At 33.4% G+C, this 17,761-nt stretch overlaps 1 protein-coding gene across 2 annotated transcripts; it reads right to left on the bottom strand.

Moving 5' to 3' along the window:
• Window positions 1-9,074: 9,074 nt before the first annotated feature.
• On the bottom strand, window positions 9,075-10,629 carry Smp_051920.1 (hypothetical protein; the record flags this gene model as incomplete). 2 transcript variants are annotated; one of them, XM_018796562.1, is made up of 7 exons in its annotated part: window positions 9,075-9,349; window positions 9,448-9,592; window positions 9,630-9,783; window positions 9,888-10,019; window positions 10,092-10,229; window positions 10,313-10,489; window positions 10,539-10,629. In XM_018796562.1, the coding sequence occupies 7 exons, from the start codon at window positions 10,627-10,629 to the stop codon at window positions 9,227-9,229; spliced, it is 960 nt and encodes a 319-aa protein (XP_018651693.1). In that variant the 3' UTR covers window positions 9,075-9,226. The 2 variants fall into 2 exon arrangements, with proteins under 2 accessions (XP_018651693.1, XP_018651692.1); XM_018796563.1 differs by having other exon boundaries at window positions 9,448-9,783.
• Window positions 10,630-17,761: the final 7,132 nt, after the last annotated feature.

Here is a 17,761-nt window from a genome sequence, read left to right as displayed (position 1 = left end):
AAATGCATTAATGTTTTTCGATATCCTTTCCAAAGTTTTATTGACTATTTGTAAAAATCATTATTATTAAAATGCTAAAACAAACTCAACATAGGTAGATGATATATTTACTTAGATGACTTACACTATGAACTAAATTCAAGTAAGTAATCATTGAAAACCAGCATATACTGGTTACAGATGTTTTTTATTGCTTGGAACACCTTGGAATTGTGGAAACACTATCTCACCAAAGACAATATTAAGCGACTTCAGGTCTTGTGAGAAATGTAGGGTTCCGCTTCAATAGTTCAAGTTTCTAACATTTAATCACTTCAACCAACCAATTATATACGACAAACGAGTGAAATTTATGCAAAATTAGTGCTCAGTAGTTATATGTATATGAAATCAGGTTTGACACTTCCTGTAGCATTTCTAGGGTTAGTACCAGTCAAAGCACAGGTAAAGGAAGAGCTTCGGACATACGGTCAGGAATCCTAACCTGTAAAAAATAACCCTGCCAAAAAACGCTAACCTGAATAAACAAATTAAATCATTTAAACTATGACCTGGAAGTTGAAGGGTTTTCATTCAAAAGAATCATGATATCTCATGGTAAAAGACGAGGTTGTTCGGAAGTCACAAGGCCGACGCCCCTTCTAACAACTAGACCAACAATTAATATAAGGACATGGAATGTCCGAATTATGTGAGAGACAGCGAAGACCAGTCAAATAGCTGATTGAATGAGCAGAAAATGATTAGCGGTTCTTGGAATCAGTGAAACCTATCGAATTCAATCTGAACAGGAAAAATTAAATTCAGAAGAGATGTTGTTGTACTCCAGTTATAAAGAAGAAAATGCTTCTCATGCATACGAGGGGATGCACTACTGATGTCTATAGAAGCACGTAAAGCACTTATACGATGGGGATCTCATATATCCAGGATCATTAAGCATCCTTCAAAACAAAAGAGGAGGAGATCACAATGAATCTTATCCAGTGCTATGCATAAACCAATTATAGCAATAGAGACGAAAGAGATTAGTTTTACGGGAGGTTGTAGTCGAATGCAGATAGATGGGCTTGAATGGACCTCATCTTCTTGATGGCAGATCTTAATGTCGAATTCGGAATGGACAACATCAGGTATGAAAATACCATGAGACGACATGGATAGACTGGGAGAGAGAGACGAGAACGATGAGAGATTTGAAAATTTATATGTTTTCAACAAAATGGCTATAGGTGGCACTTCTTCAGAAGACGTGATTTATACTGAGTCACGGTGCGTCAGAAAATTTAAAAACTTAATTTTTCTACTCTTTGGGATAATACAAATATACTATTTTTATCCATAACATTCTATTCAATGCTCATTTTATATGAAATTATCAAGTCAAACATTGGTAATGACACCCACAACATTAAAATTTATAATGTAAGAAATAAATGTATGAAAGATTCTGCAAAGCAAAAAGCTTTTAAAATGATGTGGTGTAGTCTACTTATATCCTTATAAGTAGTATATGGTGATGGTCAGACACAGAATGTATTTTGTCAGAAGACCGATAAGGAAAGAACTGAAATGAAGCGCAATCGGTATGAAAATGCATGAACAATGAAATGAGAGAAGATGGAATGATATTTGCAGAAGGAACAGTTAAGATTAAGACCATTGATTGTTATTTTGCAAATTAACTGTTTGCTGTATGGTTATCAGAATTTACTGAGATAGTCTGTAATTTATGTTTATACACATTCGGTTGTCCACATCAGTGTACTGTTCACTACAATAATAACGCTTCACTGGTAACTAGTGGATAATATCAAATAAGAATAACTTAATTCATAATCTTATCTGACAGATCTAATATGTTTATATGCTTTTCATCAATGTCTAATTATTTCAGTTACGTGTAAAATAACTTGACGAAAAAAATATTCCCTTTTTCAAATATGATGTCATTTACATACTATTAGTACGTATCTGAAAGGAAATAATGTGAAGATAATTCAAATACAACAAGATCTTACTATTCTGTTTACCAGATACCCAGAAGACAAGCAAAGAAAACGAAAATAATGGTTAACCAGAATAATATATTTAAATATAAGCTGAGATGTAAGAATGTGAAACTTCTAAGCTGAGGATGTATATGATGAGGCGATGCATCTTGCATGGAATATGTAAGATATAGTTACGATCCTCGTCCAAGTGGTTTTCGTAAATAGTGTCCATCAAACTTAATGATGTCAATATCAAAGTTAAATGTTTACACATTATTTAGCTTGAAGTATTATTTACCAGTATAATCTCTTACTTATTTCTTAAATGTAACAGTGTATTACATTACAAGGAACATAATTGTAACCATCTTTAATCAACCATCATACTTCTTATTACTTATTGTAAATTGTTCTGATTATAGAAGATAAATATTTAATATTTTAAAATGTTTTAACCACATAAATTCCTACTGGCACATATATCTTTTCAACATATTCTATTGAGTTTCTAAAAACAAATGAACTCCAAACTTCCTCATTTCAATCTAATCAAAAATCAGTATATGTATGCAAAACTCATTTGGGGTTTTATCTGTTACATACATATATTAATAGTCATATTCATTGTATTTTACTTACCTATGATTCCGTAATGTCTAGGTTGTCGAATTTTACACATCACCCATAATTAATTAATGATCTTACAGGTAAGTAAACACTAAACTAACCTTGGTAACTTTAGAGGGCATAAGATAAGCACAATTGATTGATCACTGGGTGGTGATCAATGTCATGCGTGTCAGGTCCTTCTTAGTGCTGATAGAATTGGGTTATTTGTAAGTTAAAAAGGTCACTTAATAAAGGTCAGAATGATTTGGAGTAAAGTGTCCATTCACAATTAGTAGAATAGGATTATAGCTAAAATGAATATCGGTCTTTTATTGGCATATGTATATCCTGCGCGGATTGCCTCATTATTGCCACAAGTCACAAGCTTTATAAGCAAAGTTGGATGGTGGCTAGCAATAGAATCCAGAACGCTAGTTTCGTCCAATCTGTGACTCGTCAGCTAAATGTACCTGCATCCCAGAATTGATATTCACTCGAGGACTAGGACCCAGTACCATTCGCTTCAAATGCCATCGCGTTATCCACTTAGTTATAACTATTTATTTAGCTGACGATTTCTAAATCAGAAGAAAAGCGCAGCCTATATTCTACCGCTACCTGCATTGTATCTATTTTACAAAGACTTGAAAAATAATTGTATTGTCGAAGAGCTTTGGACATGATTTCCAGATACTACAAGAGACTGATCAATTACAGCTCTTAACATTAACTCTAGAAAGATTCAAACAATATTTTTAAATGGATTAAGGCTCTGAATTTTAGTGTGTACACCAAAATGTCAATTTGAAAAAATACATAGTACTGTAAGTAGGCAGACGGTATTTTAAAAAAATGAAATAAATGTAAGATTGGTGACATAACAAATGCCCTCTGTAGCAAAGAAATTTTAGTAATCATAACAAACATATCATACAAATGATTGGTTAAACTCAAACTACTTACAATCAATAAGTAATACACTACGAAACAAAAAAACAGACAATGAAAGGGTTGAGTTATAAACAGACAAACGATATTGACATTGATTGAGCATCAGTTGTGTCAGTCAGCTTCTAATTTATGAATCCACTTTATTTTATCTACCTCAAAACTACTATCACGGCTTTTTAACTTACAATACTGACATAATGAATTATATAACATAGTTCTCGTAAAGTTCTTGGAAAACTTCAGACTAAGTGTATGACAGTACAGTGAATTCGTTTGAATATTATCAGTTATTAACTAATTGCTTTTATTTTTCAGTCCTATCAAACTAAATTACGCAAGTCAGTGATCAAAGATAACGCTGATTTTGATACCCTGTAGTGTTAACATGGCACTATTTGTTCTATTGAATTATCGAACACTGTTATTTAGAATTCACTTGATATTGTTTGTTTAAATCTTCCCATTGATTTTTAGGACTGAAATTGATCAGTCTCTTATTTGCATATGTACATACTGTGCGTATAGCCTCTAACATCAACTCTGAGATTCAGGTACATCCAGCTGACGGATCACAAATAGGACGAAACGCGCGTCCTGGATTCCACTGTCCATCTTTGTTTATACTGTTATTTAGAGTTCTCATAAAACAAATATTAGAAAATCTTTATTTCTCGAAGTCTGTAATAGTTTACGGGTTCCAAAGACTGACTGCAATAATTACATTCTATAAGAAAAGCGAATAAACCGTAAAATCAAACGCAGTTTATTTTTTTGTTTACTAATGAGTAGTTTGTAATCTTAAAGTGAAATTCTAGGGGTTCCTAATAGAAGCATAGTTCACATTACGGACTGACACATGGACAATCAATGAAAACCAGGGAGCAATAGACTGCTATTTCGTCCTAGTGTGGGAGTCATTGACAGTGTGTTTTCATAAGTTCTAGTAAGAATCAGTAATCAATAGGATTCCACCTAATCAAGCAATGTAAGATGGTCTCACAGCATCGCGAATTAATTGAAATCAGACATATACAATAGTGATCTAAAGTTTAGACGCTCGCCACAAGACAGAACGTCGTAAACCCTATTATAGTGAGGTTACCGATCCTCACTTCCGAAGAGTCCCATACTATGATGAAAAAAAGCTTTTCAGTGCTTCTTGGATTTTTAATGGTTTTCTAGATCGGTCAGTAACGCAAAATATGATGACTCAACCATTTCCACAGACTTTATATTATCAACAAAGAAAGAATCACCAATATCGTAACTTGAAGTGAATTTACTTCACTTTGGTCAATCGTGAAAATTAGACATTATATATATTGTAAGTATAGGGTTGTGGAGATTGTTGAGTTTCACTGAAGTCACAAATTAATGAATGTTAGACAAAAAGTTTTTAATGATGGTCTAACGTTGATTGATTCATGATTTCAATGAAATAGTATGTGTCATAGTGTATTTAGGCAGTATGATTGTCAGGATGACAATCGTCATATTTTCGAGAAAATAACAAAAAAAAACGGGAATTTTGAATTTTTTTAAGTAAACGAAAAGTCGAATCAAGCAAAGAAAGTTTGTTTCAATTAATTTATTGATCATGACTCTTTCTTTCTCACTCACCCTCTTTCTCTCTCCCTCTCTCTATCTATCTATCTATCTATCTATCTATCTATATATATATATATATATATATATATATATATATATACTTTTTGCCACCACGCTACAGTTTTCTTTTAAGTGAAAAATGGATTTGAGGTAATTGGTACACAGAAGAAATTCCGAAGAATATCAGTGTCAATCTGATGGTCAGACTATTCTGCATAAACTTGTTTGACTAGTTCAAGTATTTAAAGGTTGACGACAAAATGTTTACAAACGGATTAATTGAATATATTATTATTATTATTATTCATTATTACTATTAGCTTTATTCAATATTATATTTTTGGTACAATATAGAATTCTCAGCACAAAGTACTTCAACAAGTTTCCGTTTCTTACTTCTTCGTCCTTCCTGACGATAAATATTGAGTGATCGCCAGTTAGAAGTTAGCAGTCCAGTCAATCGACATCTGAATAATGTACATTCTTCTTGCTGAATATTGCCAGCAACCACGATATCTCTGATTAGGCCTTCTGTAACCTTTACAGCGAAAGGTTGTACACTTTTCAGAAACGTACCTGAATAGGTTGTGCGATTAATAGTCATAATGATGTATTAAAACAAACAAAATTAGATAACTTGTTGAAATATCTAGATGACAGGAATAGGTAGCGCAGGTGTTTAAACAGGCCGCCACATAATATGAAGTATACGTAAGTAAATAGTATTGTGACATCCCTACGTGATTAACCTTCAGACAAATGAATTATTCTGATCTTTCCAGTTATTCTGTATGTGGCCTTAAACATGCGTGTATGGCAGCACGTATATAACTATATGCATGCTTGTATCTTTCATTTCCATAAATGTTGAATTACGCAAATTAAGCTTCTATTGCCACTAGTTTATATGGTATTTTCCTTCGTCTCTTATCGTTCGCTTGTATTATCGAACTTAGAGGACATATGTTCCGCAAGTACTTTCAAGCTCAACTTTTTATGTCTACGATGTTATTGACAGACAATATACGAAACCAAATGGGATCTATGTTTCATTGAGATCAATAATCCCCCGATCGTTACTGAAGTCAGACAACGGACCTAAAATACACGAAATTTAATCTAAGCTTATATTCTCAATTTAGTTATTTGATTTGTACTACTGCATATGATATGACTAATTTTTTTAAAATAACCTCACAATTAAAAATAAATTTACTTAGTGGTCTTAAGCTAAATAGTAGGTTAAACATGATATCGAACTATTTTTTATGATCATGAGCTCATCATCATGTGATTTGTCAATATGTGACATTGTCATACTGTTTGTCAATAAAACAAACATGAAATGACCTTAAAATATAGTTGAGTTAGATCTACTCTAACAGCTATCACATAAATAGTAACAAACTGCTGCCTTTCTCATAAATCTTCACTTTGTGTATGACTAACTTAACAGTGTGTTTGTCTTTCTTTCGTGTTATATGTTGTCTAGGTGTTAAGGGCGTAGGTTTTTATTTTTGTGTAAGTTATTATATAGGGTGAGTTAAACACCTTACCTAGTTTCTTTAATTTTAGCCTTTACTCATCACTCTATACAGCCTGTGTGTGTTTGATACGACTAATGATTTCAGGGAATAACCAATTATAGGTCTGATTAGAGTTATGAGTTTACATAGGTTACACACATTGTAAGTGTAGTAGTTTCCTGATTATTATGCTTACATGTTCTAACATTGACCGCAGTATTTATGTATACTACAACTATTTCTTCTAACGGTCATGTAATTTTAAAGATTCATTACTATCTGGAACTCAAACACTTCCGATCGAGATGCAGTGTGAATGTGTACTCTACAGCAAATTCTTCCAATTAGATATTAATACTTTTACGAAAAAGCCTATAATCTTGTTTGTACGTTGCGGCCGTTGACAACTGGATCCAATGTTATAGGCTTTAATCTTATTCATTCACTCATCAATTTTATTATCAAAATATTTATGTTGGGGTTCGAATATACACTGTTATGTACTTACGCAAATTGTCAATAGAAAACGTGTGCTATTCAACACATTAAATAAACCATGCCTTTCGGCAGTAAATGAGAGATTATAATCAAGAACTTAATTATAATTAATTAATCACACCACTATAGAAATACAGAACTTAAGGCAGGACCATTTGTGAAAAGACTAATCAGACTTAAAGTCGCGGGTTTTGTATTTTGATGTGAAATTCATCCATTCTTATGGCAAAATAAGAGATAGGATACGCACCTGTGAATTTATCACATATCCATTTCTCAATGTTCAGTATGTATAGGGTGTCAAGTGTTTCCAGACAATTTTCCGGTGAGTGCTGCCTCAAATCAACGTATAGCCTAACTCTCTCATCTTATTATATTATTTAAACACAAATATTGGTACAAGGAAGCAACGAATACATATGCACCACACAAATCAAATGAGATTTGTGTGAGAGCTGTGTTACTGCCCAGGTGCCCAAACTGAAGCAGGTAGTTTTCTTAGGGGACCATACTCGGAGACTTTGACCTAAAGGTCCAAGGCAGTGGAGCATCGTGAGGAGATACAGTCTCATGGTAGCCGGTGACCAACGATTGATTCATACGCCATTTTCCTCCTCAGGATACTGGAGCCAGTCTATGTGCACCATTGGTTTGGAATCAGGGGTTTTCCAGCTCCCCTAGGTGAACTTTCCGTGTCCACCAACCCGGTTGAAGCGACGGACATTCGCTTTTCGTCCTCTCAATTTCGTAAACAATACCCAACCGTACTTTGACTCTAAACAGCGATTGAAGTTGCTCAAGACAACTTTCATATTGTTCAAAAATCGCCCATACTGTTTATGTGGCGGGACACTAACCGGTTGGTAGGACAACTGATGGCAAATATCCGTCTATGACGCTCGAGTGTCGCCTGCCAAATACAAATTGCGGCCATTGGAATTGGTGATTTAAAACCGCTGCCCTTTCCCAACGGAGACCGTCAACTAATGATTCACCATAACGTATGGCGACAACTTATTAGTATCTGTTCCTCTAATAACCAGTTTGGTCTGAATGACTTTCTCGCGAGTATCTTAATAGCTCGTCTTCTTCAACGCTTGGTGGCTATCCCTTTACCCAGAAGTGGCACTCTTTGCAAGCCCAAATCATAACCACTGGTAAACATAAGGTCTTAATGCAGACAACTATGTTAAAATCATCTACCAAAGCAACGAGCAGAGCATTCCTAGCGTACATAAGATGAAGTTTTCATAAGAACTCTAGCAAGGACTCGAGTTGTGCTCACGTTAACTGAAATACAAGTCCTGGCCCAATAGATTAAAATCTCACATAATATGACAGTAAAACGCAAATGAACAGACTGCAGTTGCCATAGTGACAGTTTATGATTCCAGGCGCCCCAATTAAGAGGTAGCGTAGCCCGAAAGCAAAGACCGAATGACCTTTGGCATGAGACCACTCACTGGTCATACGGAAAAGGTACACACATAGTAACCATGCATACCTACCCAGTAAGACGATTAGCGTGTGAACATCACTCACAAAGCTTTAACAACTAATCATAGCAAAAACCTATTTTCCTCACACTAATAAATGTTACGCATGATAAATCAGCTCCATTTGCACCGACCAAACACATTGATTACCAAGTAAGTGGTTACCAACTTACAGGGTAGACTAGGGTAGATTATGAAAACAAGACAGGCCAGACGGCATTCTTAAGTCTCGTGAATAGCACGACGTCACTCAAGTTAAAACCCAACGGTCAAGCGTTTAATTGGGAAACAACGTCGCGTCCGCACACACTATGTCCATTAACAGTTCGAACCATCAACAACGGAGGAAACAAAAAACCACCCGCCACAACAAATGATAAGAGAACACGAATGGATATAACTCAGTTTATGAGGACATAATAAACATAAATCCATATTAGGATGTATAAAAATAAAGTCAGAAATCTAAGTAATAAAGTAACATAATGACAATCATACGTAAACAATAATAAAACAGTGAGTATTTAGAGAGGTCAGTACAGAACTAAAGTTGCCTGGGATACGGGCAGTACCTGATTGTATGAGCATGATCACCGGTCGCATGGCAATTGGGGCATGAGAGCACACGTAACACCGGACATGTCACCCGCCCATCTTGATCTCTAACCTGAAACAACCAATATTGACCATAAATAAAATAGCAACCAGTACAATAATAATGAAAATATTTGTAATGAATAGGTTCACGAAGGAAACAACACTTACTTCATGAGTTATGTATATTTCTGGTAACTCGCCATTGTTCCGGCAAAATGCACATAGAACATAATCTTCCTCCAACTTTCTGCGAACTGACAGGAATATTTGTTTAAGAGAAGCAGGCATTTCCAACAGGCAAAAAGAGTTGAACCTGTGGAGAATGAAGCTTCGGTAAATAACATACTTACCAAGAGTGGAGTTTTAACGTCTCACGATCCCACTTCTTATTTCTATGGGAAGAACGGGATATCATTCGACGGCATCCAGATGCTTTGGATTTACTAGTAAGTATAACAAGAGCGGCCCCAATGGCATCACGCAGTGGCAAGCCATTCCAGGCACCTAGGTTAGGAAGTGAAGTGAATAAGAAGGTTCGTGTCAGCCCGATAAGTAAAATGTGTCTTAAGATTAGAGGCGTGATGCCTCGTTCATCAAATCAGACCCACCTCCATCGATAACTATATTTGCGGGATACTCGTCACAGGGAAGGGGGCAATTATTTTTTCTGATCGAAACCAACTGGTTGGTTTGATTGGTGAATTGCGCCTTATTGACATCACCGCAGGTGACAGGACTATCTACAAAAATAGAATATCCCGAAGTTACAATTCCAAATAACTAGGAACACAGTAATAAAGTAAAATACTTACGACTGAAAATATTATCTGATCTCGGTAACCGGATTTCAGATTGAGTATTGTGTCCACATCCACATAAGTTCTCAAAAGTCTCCATGTAGTTTGGTGAAACACCAAAGGGATTTAATCTAACAGCATCAAAATCGAGATCTGAAAACAGATGTGATTGTTAGTACCATGACTGCTAAGTGAACGTATTCAAATGGAAATAGTAGAGAAAGTCAGGAACTTACGTGTTGATTTACTTTCCTTGGGGTATCTAGTATGAGAATCTGGATTACGAACAACAGGAGTAATGTTATCTCCAGTATGATATCCGATACCAGAGAGACGATCTGGAGACTCTGGGCTTATTGATAATTTGTTCAATGCATCCAAAAGTGGGTCACAAAGGGATGGGATGTATCCAGCTACAACAGATTAATGTTATTGATTTCGAATCACAGAAGCAAGACTCACCACAACCAACATATGAAACATTTTCATCTGAGACTTCGGACTTCTGTGTGGACCAGAGGTCATAACACGGCGTCCTACGGAAGTCCAGCATCATTCTAGATATCCGTAACTACACGTCGAAATATATGGTTATACCAACCAATAAGATGGAAGCATATTAAATTTCTACCTGTACAGAAAAACCGAGATATCCAAGGGAAAAAGCATACATTTAAGCCAATTAAAAATTAAAATTAATCTTGGAGTATTTAGCCAATAAGGATTGATGGTTAGGGTTGAAATCCTAATACTGAACAATTTTATTTTGTAATTGCAAGTTCATTGGTCAATTTGGTTTCGTATCCGATCTGATACCTTGACAACAAACCAACTTGTTGATGACTTTTCAATGACTCAGTTTTACACCATTAAAGTGTGCGTGATACCACATGATCCATTTTCCTAACGATGCAATGTGTTTATTGCATTCACCTAGTCATGTGAAAATACCAACTCAAGTATCACATGAATCTAGTTGGTTTGATTATAAGAGGGTAATCTAAGGTCTAACAGGTGAAGTGCATATGATATAAAATCTAATGCCTTGGATTGTTCTAATTTTATTTGCACAATGGTGACTGGTAGTTGTCTGTTTCTCACTGAATGCCAGCACTTGCATCTGTTAATGTTTTTATTAGGAATTGAACTCAAAACTTTCATAAATTACGATGTACCTTGGACAGTATGTTTATTCCTAATAAATTTGAAACAAGTTCATCAGTTTAGTGTTAATTGTCAAATGAGAAGTCTGACTAAAATTCTATGCAATCATTCCATTTTGTTTCTACTGACACGGAAATAATATGATAACACGAAATAGAACAGCCTTCAAGAGTAAATTATACTACTATGACAAGATTATAACTATAGGATATATAATAACAGTTATTGGCATTCCAAGTAACTCGTACTTCATAAATTGGCCTCCTAAGATCACTCGGTGTCAGCTATACTTTAGGACCTAAATTCCTATCAACATCATTAAATAAAATCTTACAATCCTATTATGCTCAGCATTTCGGGAGTTTGAGTCTAGCTTGGAGGTATACTGCGTACTAAAAGGATGATTGTTTTGCGGCAATAAAAAACAAGAAAAAATGAACTGATGAATCAGTAAATACATAAGATGCATTCATAGTGAATAATGAAGCCAATCGGTTACTATAAATACTAAAATAGTCTAGTAATCGATACTAAGAGTTGATGAAGTACGGTTTCAAATACATAGAAATTCCTCTTTTTGGTTTTCTGATATATCTGTTCAATTTCAGGATTTACAATACATCAAACAGAACAAATAATGATGAATATCTAATTCAGCATGATATAGATAGACAATAATGAAATGCATTTAGTCACGAGATTAGTCAACCTAAATATCAATGATTGTATAAGCACTTAAAATAATCAAAATACTCATTTCATACTACTAATCATCCTAATTCAGTAGATAGGGAATACTTCACTTTTGTGTTAAAAATGATGCTTTAGCATTTTTTTTTAAAAATCCAGAATAAGCTTTCATACATTCTTAATAGAATTTAAATATTTTTATTTAACGATTGCTAGTTAGATTCACTTAGTATTTTTCGTTTGAACCTTCCCATTGATGTTTAGGACTGCAATTGGTCAGTCTCTAATTGGCATATATGCATTCTGTGCGTATTGCCTCAATATAGCTTTAATTCACAAGCATTGTAAGCAAAGATGGATAGTGGCTAGTAGTGGAATCCAGGACGCGCGTTCCGTTCTATTTGGAACTCGTCAGCTGGATGTAACTGCATCTCAGAGGTGATGTTCACTCTGGAGCTCAAATCCAATATCTTTCTCTTCAAATGTCATCGCGTTATCCAATTAGCTACTGAATCCTGATAGTTAGGATGAAAATGTACTTTACTCTATCAGGTTGTTATTCTATCAGATTATCTTCCTATTCTTTCCTATTGTGTTTTGTATAACAAATAAATTCATACATCAACAATGAAGTATTCCTTTCTAACTATTCTAATAATTAATTATAGAGTATCATATATTGTTCTGTTTAAAGTTATGTTGTGTTTTTTTTTATTTTAAAAAATGTCATTGTGCGCTCAATTTATCTTAAACAACTCCCTCCATAAATATATATGTTGGTTTCTATCATTTGTAGTATACATATATATACTCATTGTTCTGAAGTTTATATTGATAATAATAAACACAATAACTTGTTAAAAATCTTGTTTTTACAGGATAATTCAATGTTCAATCTTTTCTTGATCCTGTTCACTCTTGTTTCCGATTCTATTATATTCATTGTTTATAATTAAAGTGTTAATAATAATCATTGTTTAGTTAGTTTATATTTAATCGTGTGTATACTTACTATATAAGCAGAAAAACTTAGTCCATATTGATAATGATGAATGAAATGAAACGATAAATGTGTTGTTTTATTATTCCTATTTCTATATTGTATCGATTCTTTAATAACGTTGAGCTCTTTTGTTTAGATTTTGTGAAGAAATTGGAAGGGAAAAGGTTATCGTTGTGTGTTTTTTTAAGTACACACTCTTTACTCATTTGTTCACATGTGTATGACAAGTACAGAAGAGTAGAGAATACAATTTTGGTTCAAAATACGTCATCAGTGTCCTGGATTTTGATATTAGTAACACATTTAACTAGATTCAAACCAAGTTATAACTAATCGGTGGTCTGTGTGTGTGTGTGTGCCTGTGTTTTATACCACATGAAATCAAACAATTTAATTTGTTTCATTTCTAAAACCATTAAAAATTAATTAATCAAAAAGCATTGACGGATGATTCAGTATGAATATGTATACGTTCGTTCCTGTTTGAAGTTTTTTACAGGGTAAAATATAACAAAACTCGTTAATACATGTACCGCATTTACTATATATTTTGAAACATTTCTTGATCCTCCCAAATCCTGATATCTACATCACACAACAAGGCATTTAAAAACTACAAGAGAAAAACTGATGACAGCTACAATTCCAACGATTACTTTTTCAGACATATGTTGGGATACCTGAGGTTAATAGTTTGTCTTTATGGATAAAATCAGTAATACAAACATCTAGTAAATAAGATTAGATTACAGACACACACACAACTCAGTGTAGTACAAATGGAATTACTTAGTAGCATACAGGTGAAAAAACAGCGCACGATATGCAAATTTAACTTGCTGTGGTTTCACAATTAAACAGTGATATAAACAAAGACTGACATTGTACGTAACTGTCAAGGTTGGACTTGTTAGTTTCTCAGCCATCATTTGCTAAATATAAGCTAGTGAATTCAGTTAGCTAAGTAAATTGTTGATAATCGAAAGTGCATATCTAAGCTACTTTGTACAAGATAATTGAACGAGTAGTTTAAACAAATTCGACTGTATTTTAGTAACATAGTCCAAATGTCCATACTGACAGACACAAAACTCTAATCTGATTAAATTGGGTTAATTGGAAAATATCTGAATTCTAGTTTATCTACTAATTGTGTCAGATGCAAATGTGATTGTATGTGGTTTTAGATATCATACATGTTGTCAAGTCGATGAAATACACTTATTATGATTCCGGACTCAACCAATAAAAGACCAAAACTGATGATCATAATCGTTGAACGCTGCACACTTATGGAGCACTGCAAATTCTGCAAGTAACTACACGAGAAGTATCTGGACTTTTGTTCCAGTGAATTCTGATTATATTTCAGTAATTTAGAAGTGTGAGCTGTACAAAAATGAACGTTTTATACCTCAGTATAATTATTAAAAATTTAAATTATTTTTCTTTACAACAAGAAACTGTCATGATTAGTGTTCGATTGTCTGTTATAAATTTTTTGATTGGTAAACTCTCTGTCATAGTCTCTTTCTCTCTCTTTCTCTGACCAGTGCATAACACCGTTAAATGAGATTTCTACATCGTTTGTCATAAGGCTTTTAGTGTTTCACTATTTGACTAATAGGTTAAAATGGTGTTGTGTAATCCATCCCAGATTTCATTCACTATTACATATCTCCTTTTTCAAGACTACAATAAATATATTTCAATAGAACAATGAGAAGGCTTAAATCTATCGAAATTTATAAAAAAGACTAATTGCTATAAATATATTTCAGGGAATCGAACATTAATCGCTAAGTCCATCATATGTGTTATTGCTAAATTAGAACTCCTTTTTATAAATTTATTTTTGATATAAACATTAAGGACTCAAATAACATATTTAGATTATTGTACTTGAAGAACACTCTAATTATGAGAGCTAATGATGCTACCCGAGTGTCCAAACTTAAGGAGATAGGCCGGCGTTTGAATGCGAGACTTAACAAATAAAAATTTAACATTGGCTACGCAAACGTTGGATTCTCCATCATCTATGGTTGATTTAAACACTTAAGTCTCCTTCATCTAAAGAAAACCCCAATGATTTCTCATTTATGGATCCATTCTACATTTTTTACACAGCTAAGCTCCATAAAGGGAGAAAAACATAGATATACTAATGTAATTCCATCTTGTATATTTGGACTTGCTTGGGCTAGCCTACATATGTTAATACAAATTTTATAACAAAGTACATCGATAAGCAACTTAAAATATGGGTGACAAAGCAAAACACGTCAGTGCATAACATACTGTACTATCTTTTGTTGTTGAAGCTATTCCTTTCTTCTCTATGGTATTGTTTTAGGAAAAACCCCTATCAAAACGTCCTAATAAATGTTTTCAATGATCTTTTTTTGTTAATATGATGTCTATCCTACTTATTCTAACTTACCATAAATCAAATAAAAATTTGATTTTACACACATACTCTTCTGAATGAATGCCTAATATATGTTTTTTTTAAAAATAACTAAATCTACTATTTTGAGTACTATATCGACATAATTCTGATGATTCTGGATGATGACGCTATGAGCAAAGAGTTTCAACGAATATAGATAGCGTTTGTTTACCGGAGCGGTTTTTATTTTCTCTTTTGATGACTTTGTTCAGATTAAAAATGACGAAATCACAATTATAAACCACCTAGCTTACGAAACACCACTCCATCAACAGTTATCGATCTGAGCTACAAAGCTTCTCTTCCATCTCGAAATCGTATGAGGTCAACTACTTTATGTTATTGCTGTTGTTATTATTATTGGTATTGCGGTGTGTGCTACTGATGTCGACAGATATAAATAGTATGTATCAACAATCAAAAGTGAAATGTCTGGTTGCAGAAGGTTAAGAAGATAGAAGAGAACGAGAACAGAGAATGATTGGTATGGAAACGAAGGTACAATGAAGTCTGAGACAATTGATTGACATTTTGAAAATGAAGTGTTTGATGTATGGTTTTCGGATTTTACCAAGACATTCTCTAGTACTACTATTACATTAGCATACAATTTGTTTTCGATAAAAATATTTATTTATCAAATGACACCTTATTTATTGTATTTAAAAACTATTCATTCAGATGATAAAATGTCCTGAGATTCGTTTTAAATATTTGTCTGTTATGTAGTGTGAAGATAACTATCCTTTGTCAAAGTTCAATAGAAATGTAATGTTTAACATTTTCGAGCATTTTTCCGTTCATTTATTAAATCCGTACAGCATATATGAATGTAATTTCCACTTGAGGATTTCATCTCAATTATCTTAAACTATATAAGTATGTCTTCTATGAATAGGATGCTGGAGAGTATTACAGCTCGCCAGATGAAAAATACAAAAATAAGTGTAATCTGGAGCATTAATTTACATTATCCTCTCAATAAATTAACGGAACAATGCTAGATATCGCACACGTACCGAAAGTTTGGAGGCAGGTAATGTTGTTCATGCTGACATTCAAACTTATTATCTACTGCTTTAAACATCAGAGTGTTATCCAGTGATCTTTCCCAACAACAACAAAAGAAATTGAAAACTCATTCAAATATTTTATACTCTTTGGTTTAAACGAATTTTGTCTCGAACTATGTTTGGTTCGTAGTTATTCACTATGGCACTTACTATTATTTTTCAAAGTTTTAACCATGAACTGATCTTGGCTGAACCGAAAACTGGAAACACTGGAAATCTGTTTCGTTTTAGTGTAATACTCTTCAGTAGTGCATATGCAGAAATCTACATACGAGAATCATAATAAAAACTTTCAGTTTCATGAGTGGACACTTTTATCTCGGTTCGATTGCTGAATGCAGTATTGTAGATGCATGCTACTGAGATATCCTATGCTAGAACTATTCGGTCGTTTAATCTTATCAGTTTTTCAATATTGTTCTGGCTAAAATCAGTTTGTGACTTGGAGTGTATATAATAGTACAATCTCCCCGTATCTTCCTGATATTAAAGTTGATCATAATTTCAAATCTTTTTGATTTTCACCTTGTTACTGTATTTGTAAATGATTTTATTCATACTAGTTGTAAAACTGAAGGTCTTGGATTCGATTTCCGCTCGCATGGTTTTGTATACACACTACTGAAGAGCCCCATATCAGTATGAAGCGGCTATCTAATGCTTCCAGGTTTAATAAGTTGATCTAAAGTTGTTCAGTTTATGGTTTTTTCATATTATTCACATTAGTTAAGAACTATAGATATGTCTTTTAGGTGTGATTGATATGAATCATGGGTTGAAAGTTCATATTCTTAACCCCATTAATCATAATTATTATTTAGTTATAATAATAATAATAATATTGTTATCTTGTCCTCATACAACAAGTGTGTGGTCTAATAGTTGAGTTCACAAATCTCTATCGTTGATACATTCTTTTTATCTTTACCAATTTTCTCTCACATATTCCATATACAGAGTTATCATGTCATTTAAAATATATGTTATACTTCAATAAGCATATCATCTAATTATATCATTACTACTACATTCTTAATCCAAATACACTCTTTATATTGTACAATGTATCGGAATTCATTATTAAAAAGGATAAGAGAAAGCATATAATGAATGATAAACCTATCCATACAATCATATACATACATACACAGATTTGATTCAATATTTTAAATAATACTCTGATAAATACAAATAATCCAAAAAGTATCCGTCTTGGTGATGATATGGATTATAAAATGAATAGTTATCACCATTACATTCAATCACACACCCATCTAGGTCATATCACAACAACACAACAACA

This window comes from Schistosoma mansoni, chromosome 4, assembly GCF_000237925.1.
Source record: "Schistosoma mansoni strain Puerto Rico chromosome 4, complete genome".
Classification (NCBI taxonomy): Eukaryota; Metazoa; Platyhelminthes; class Trematoda; order Strigeidida; family Schistosomatidae; genus Schistosoma; species Schistosoma mansoni.
This window is presented reverse-complemented; position numbering and strand designations above follow the sequence as displayed.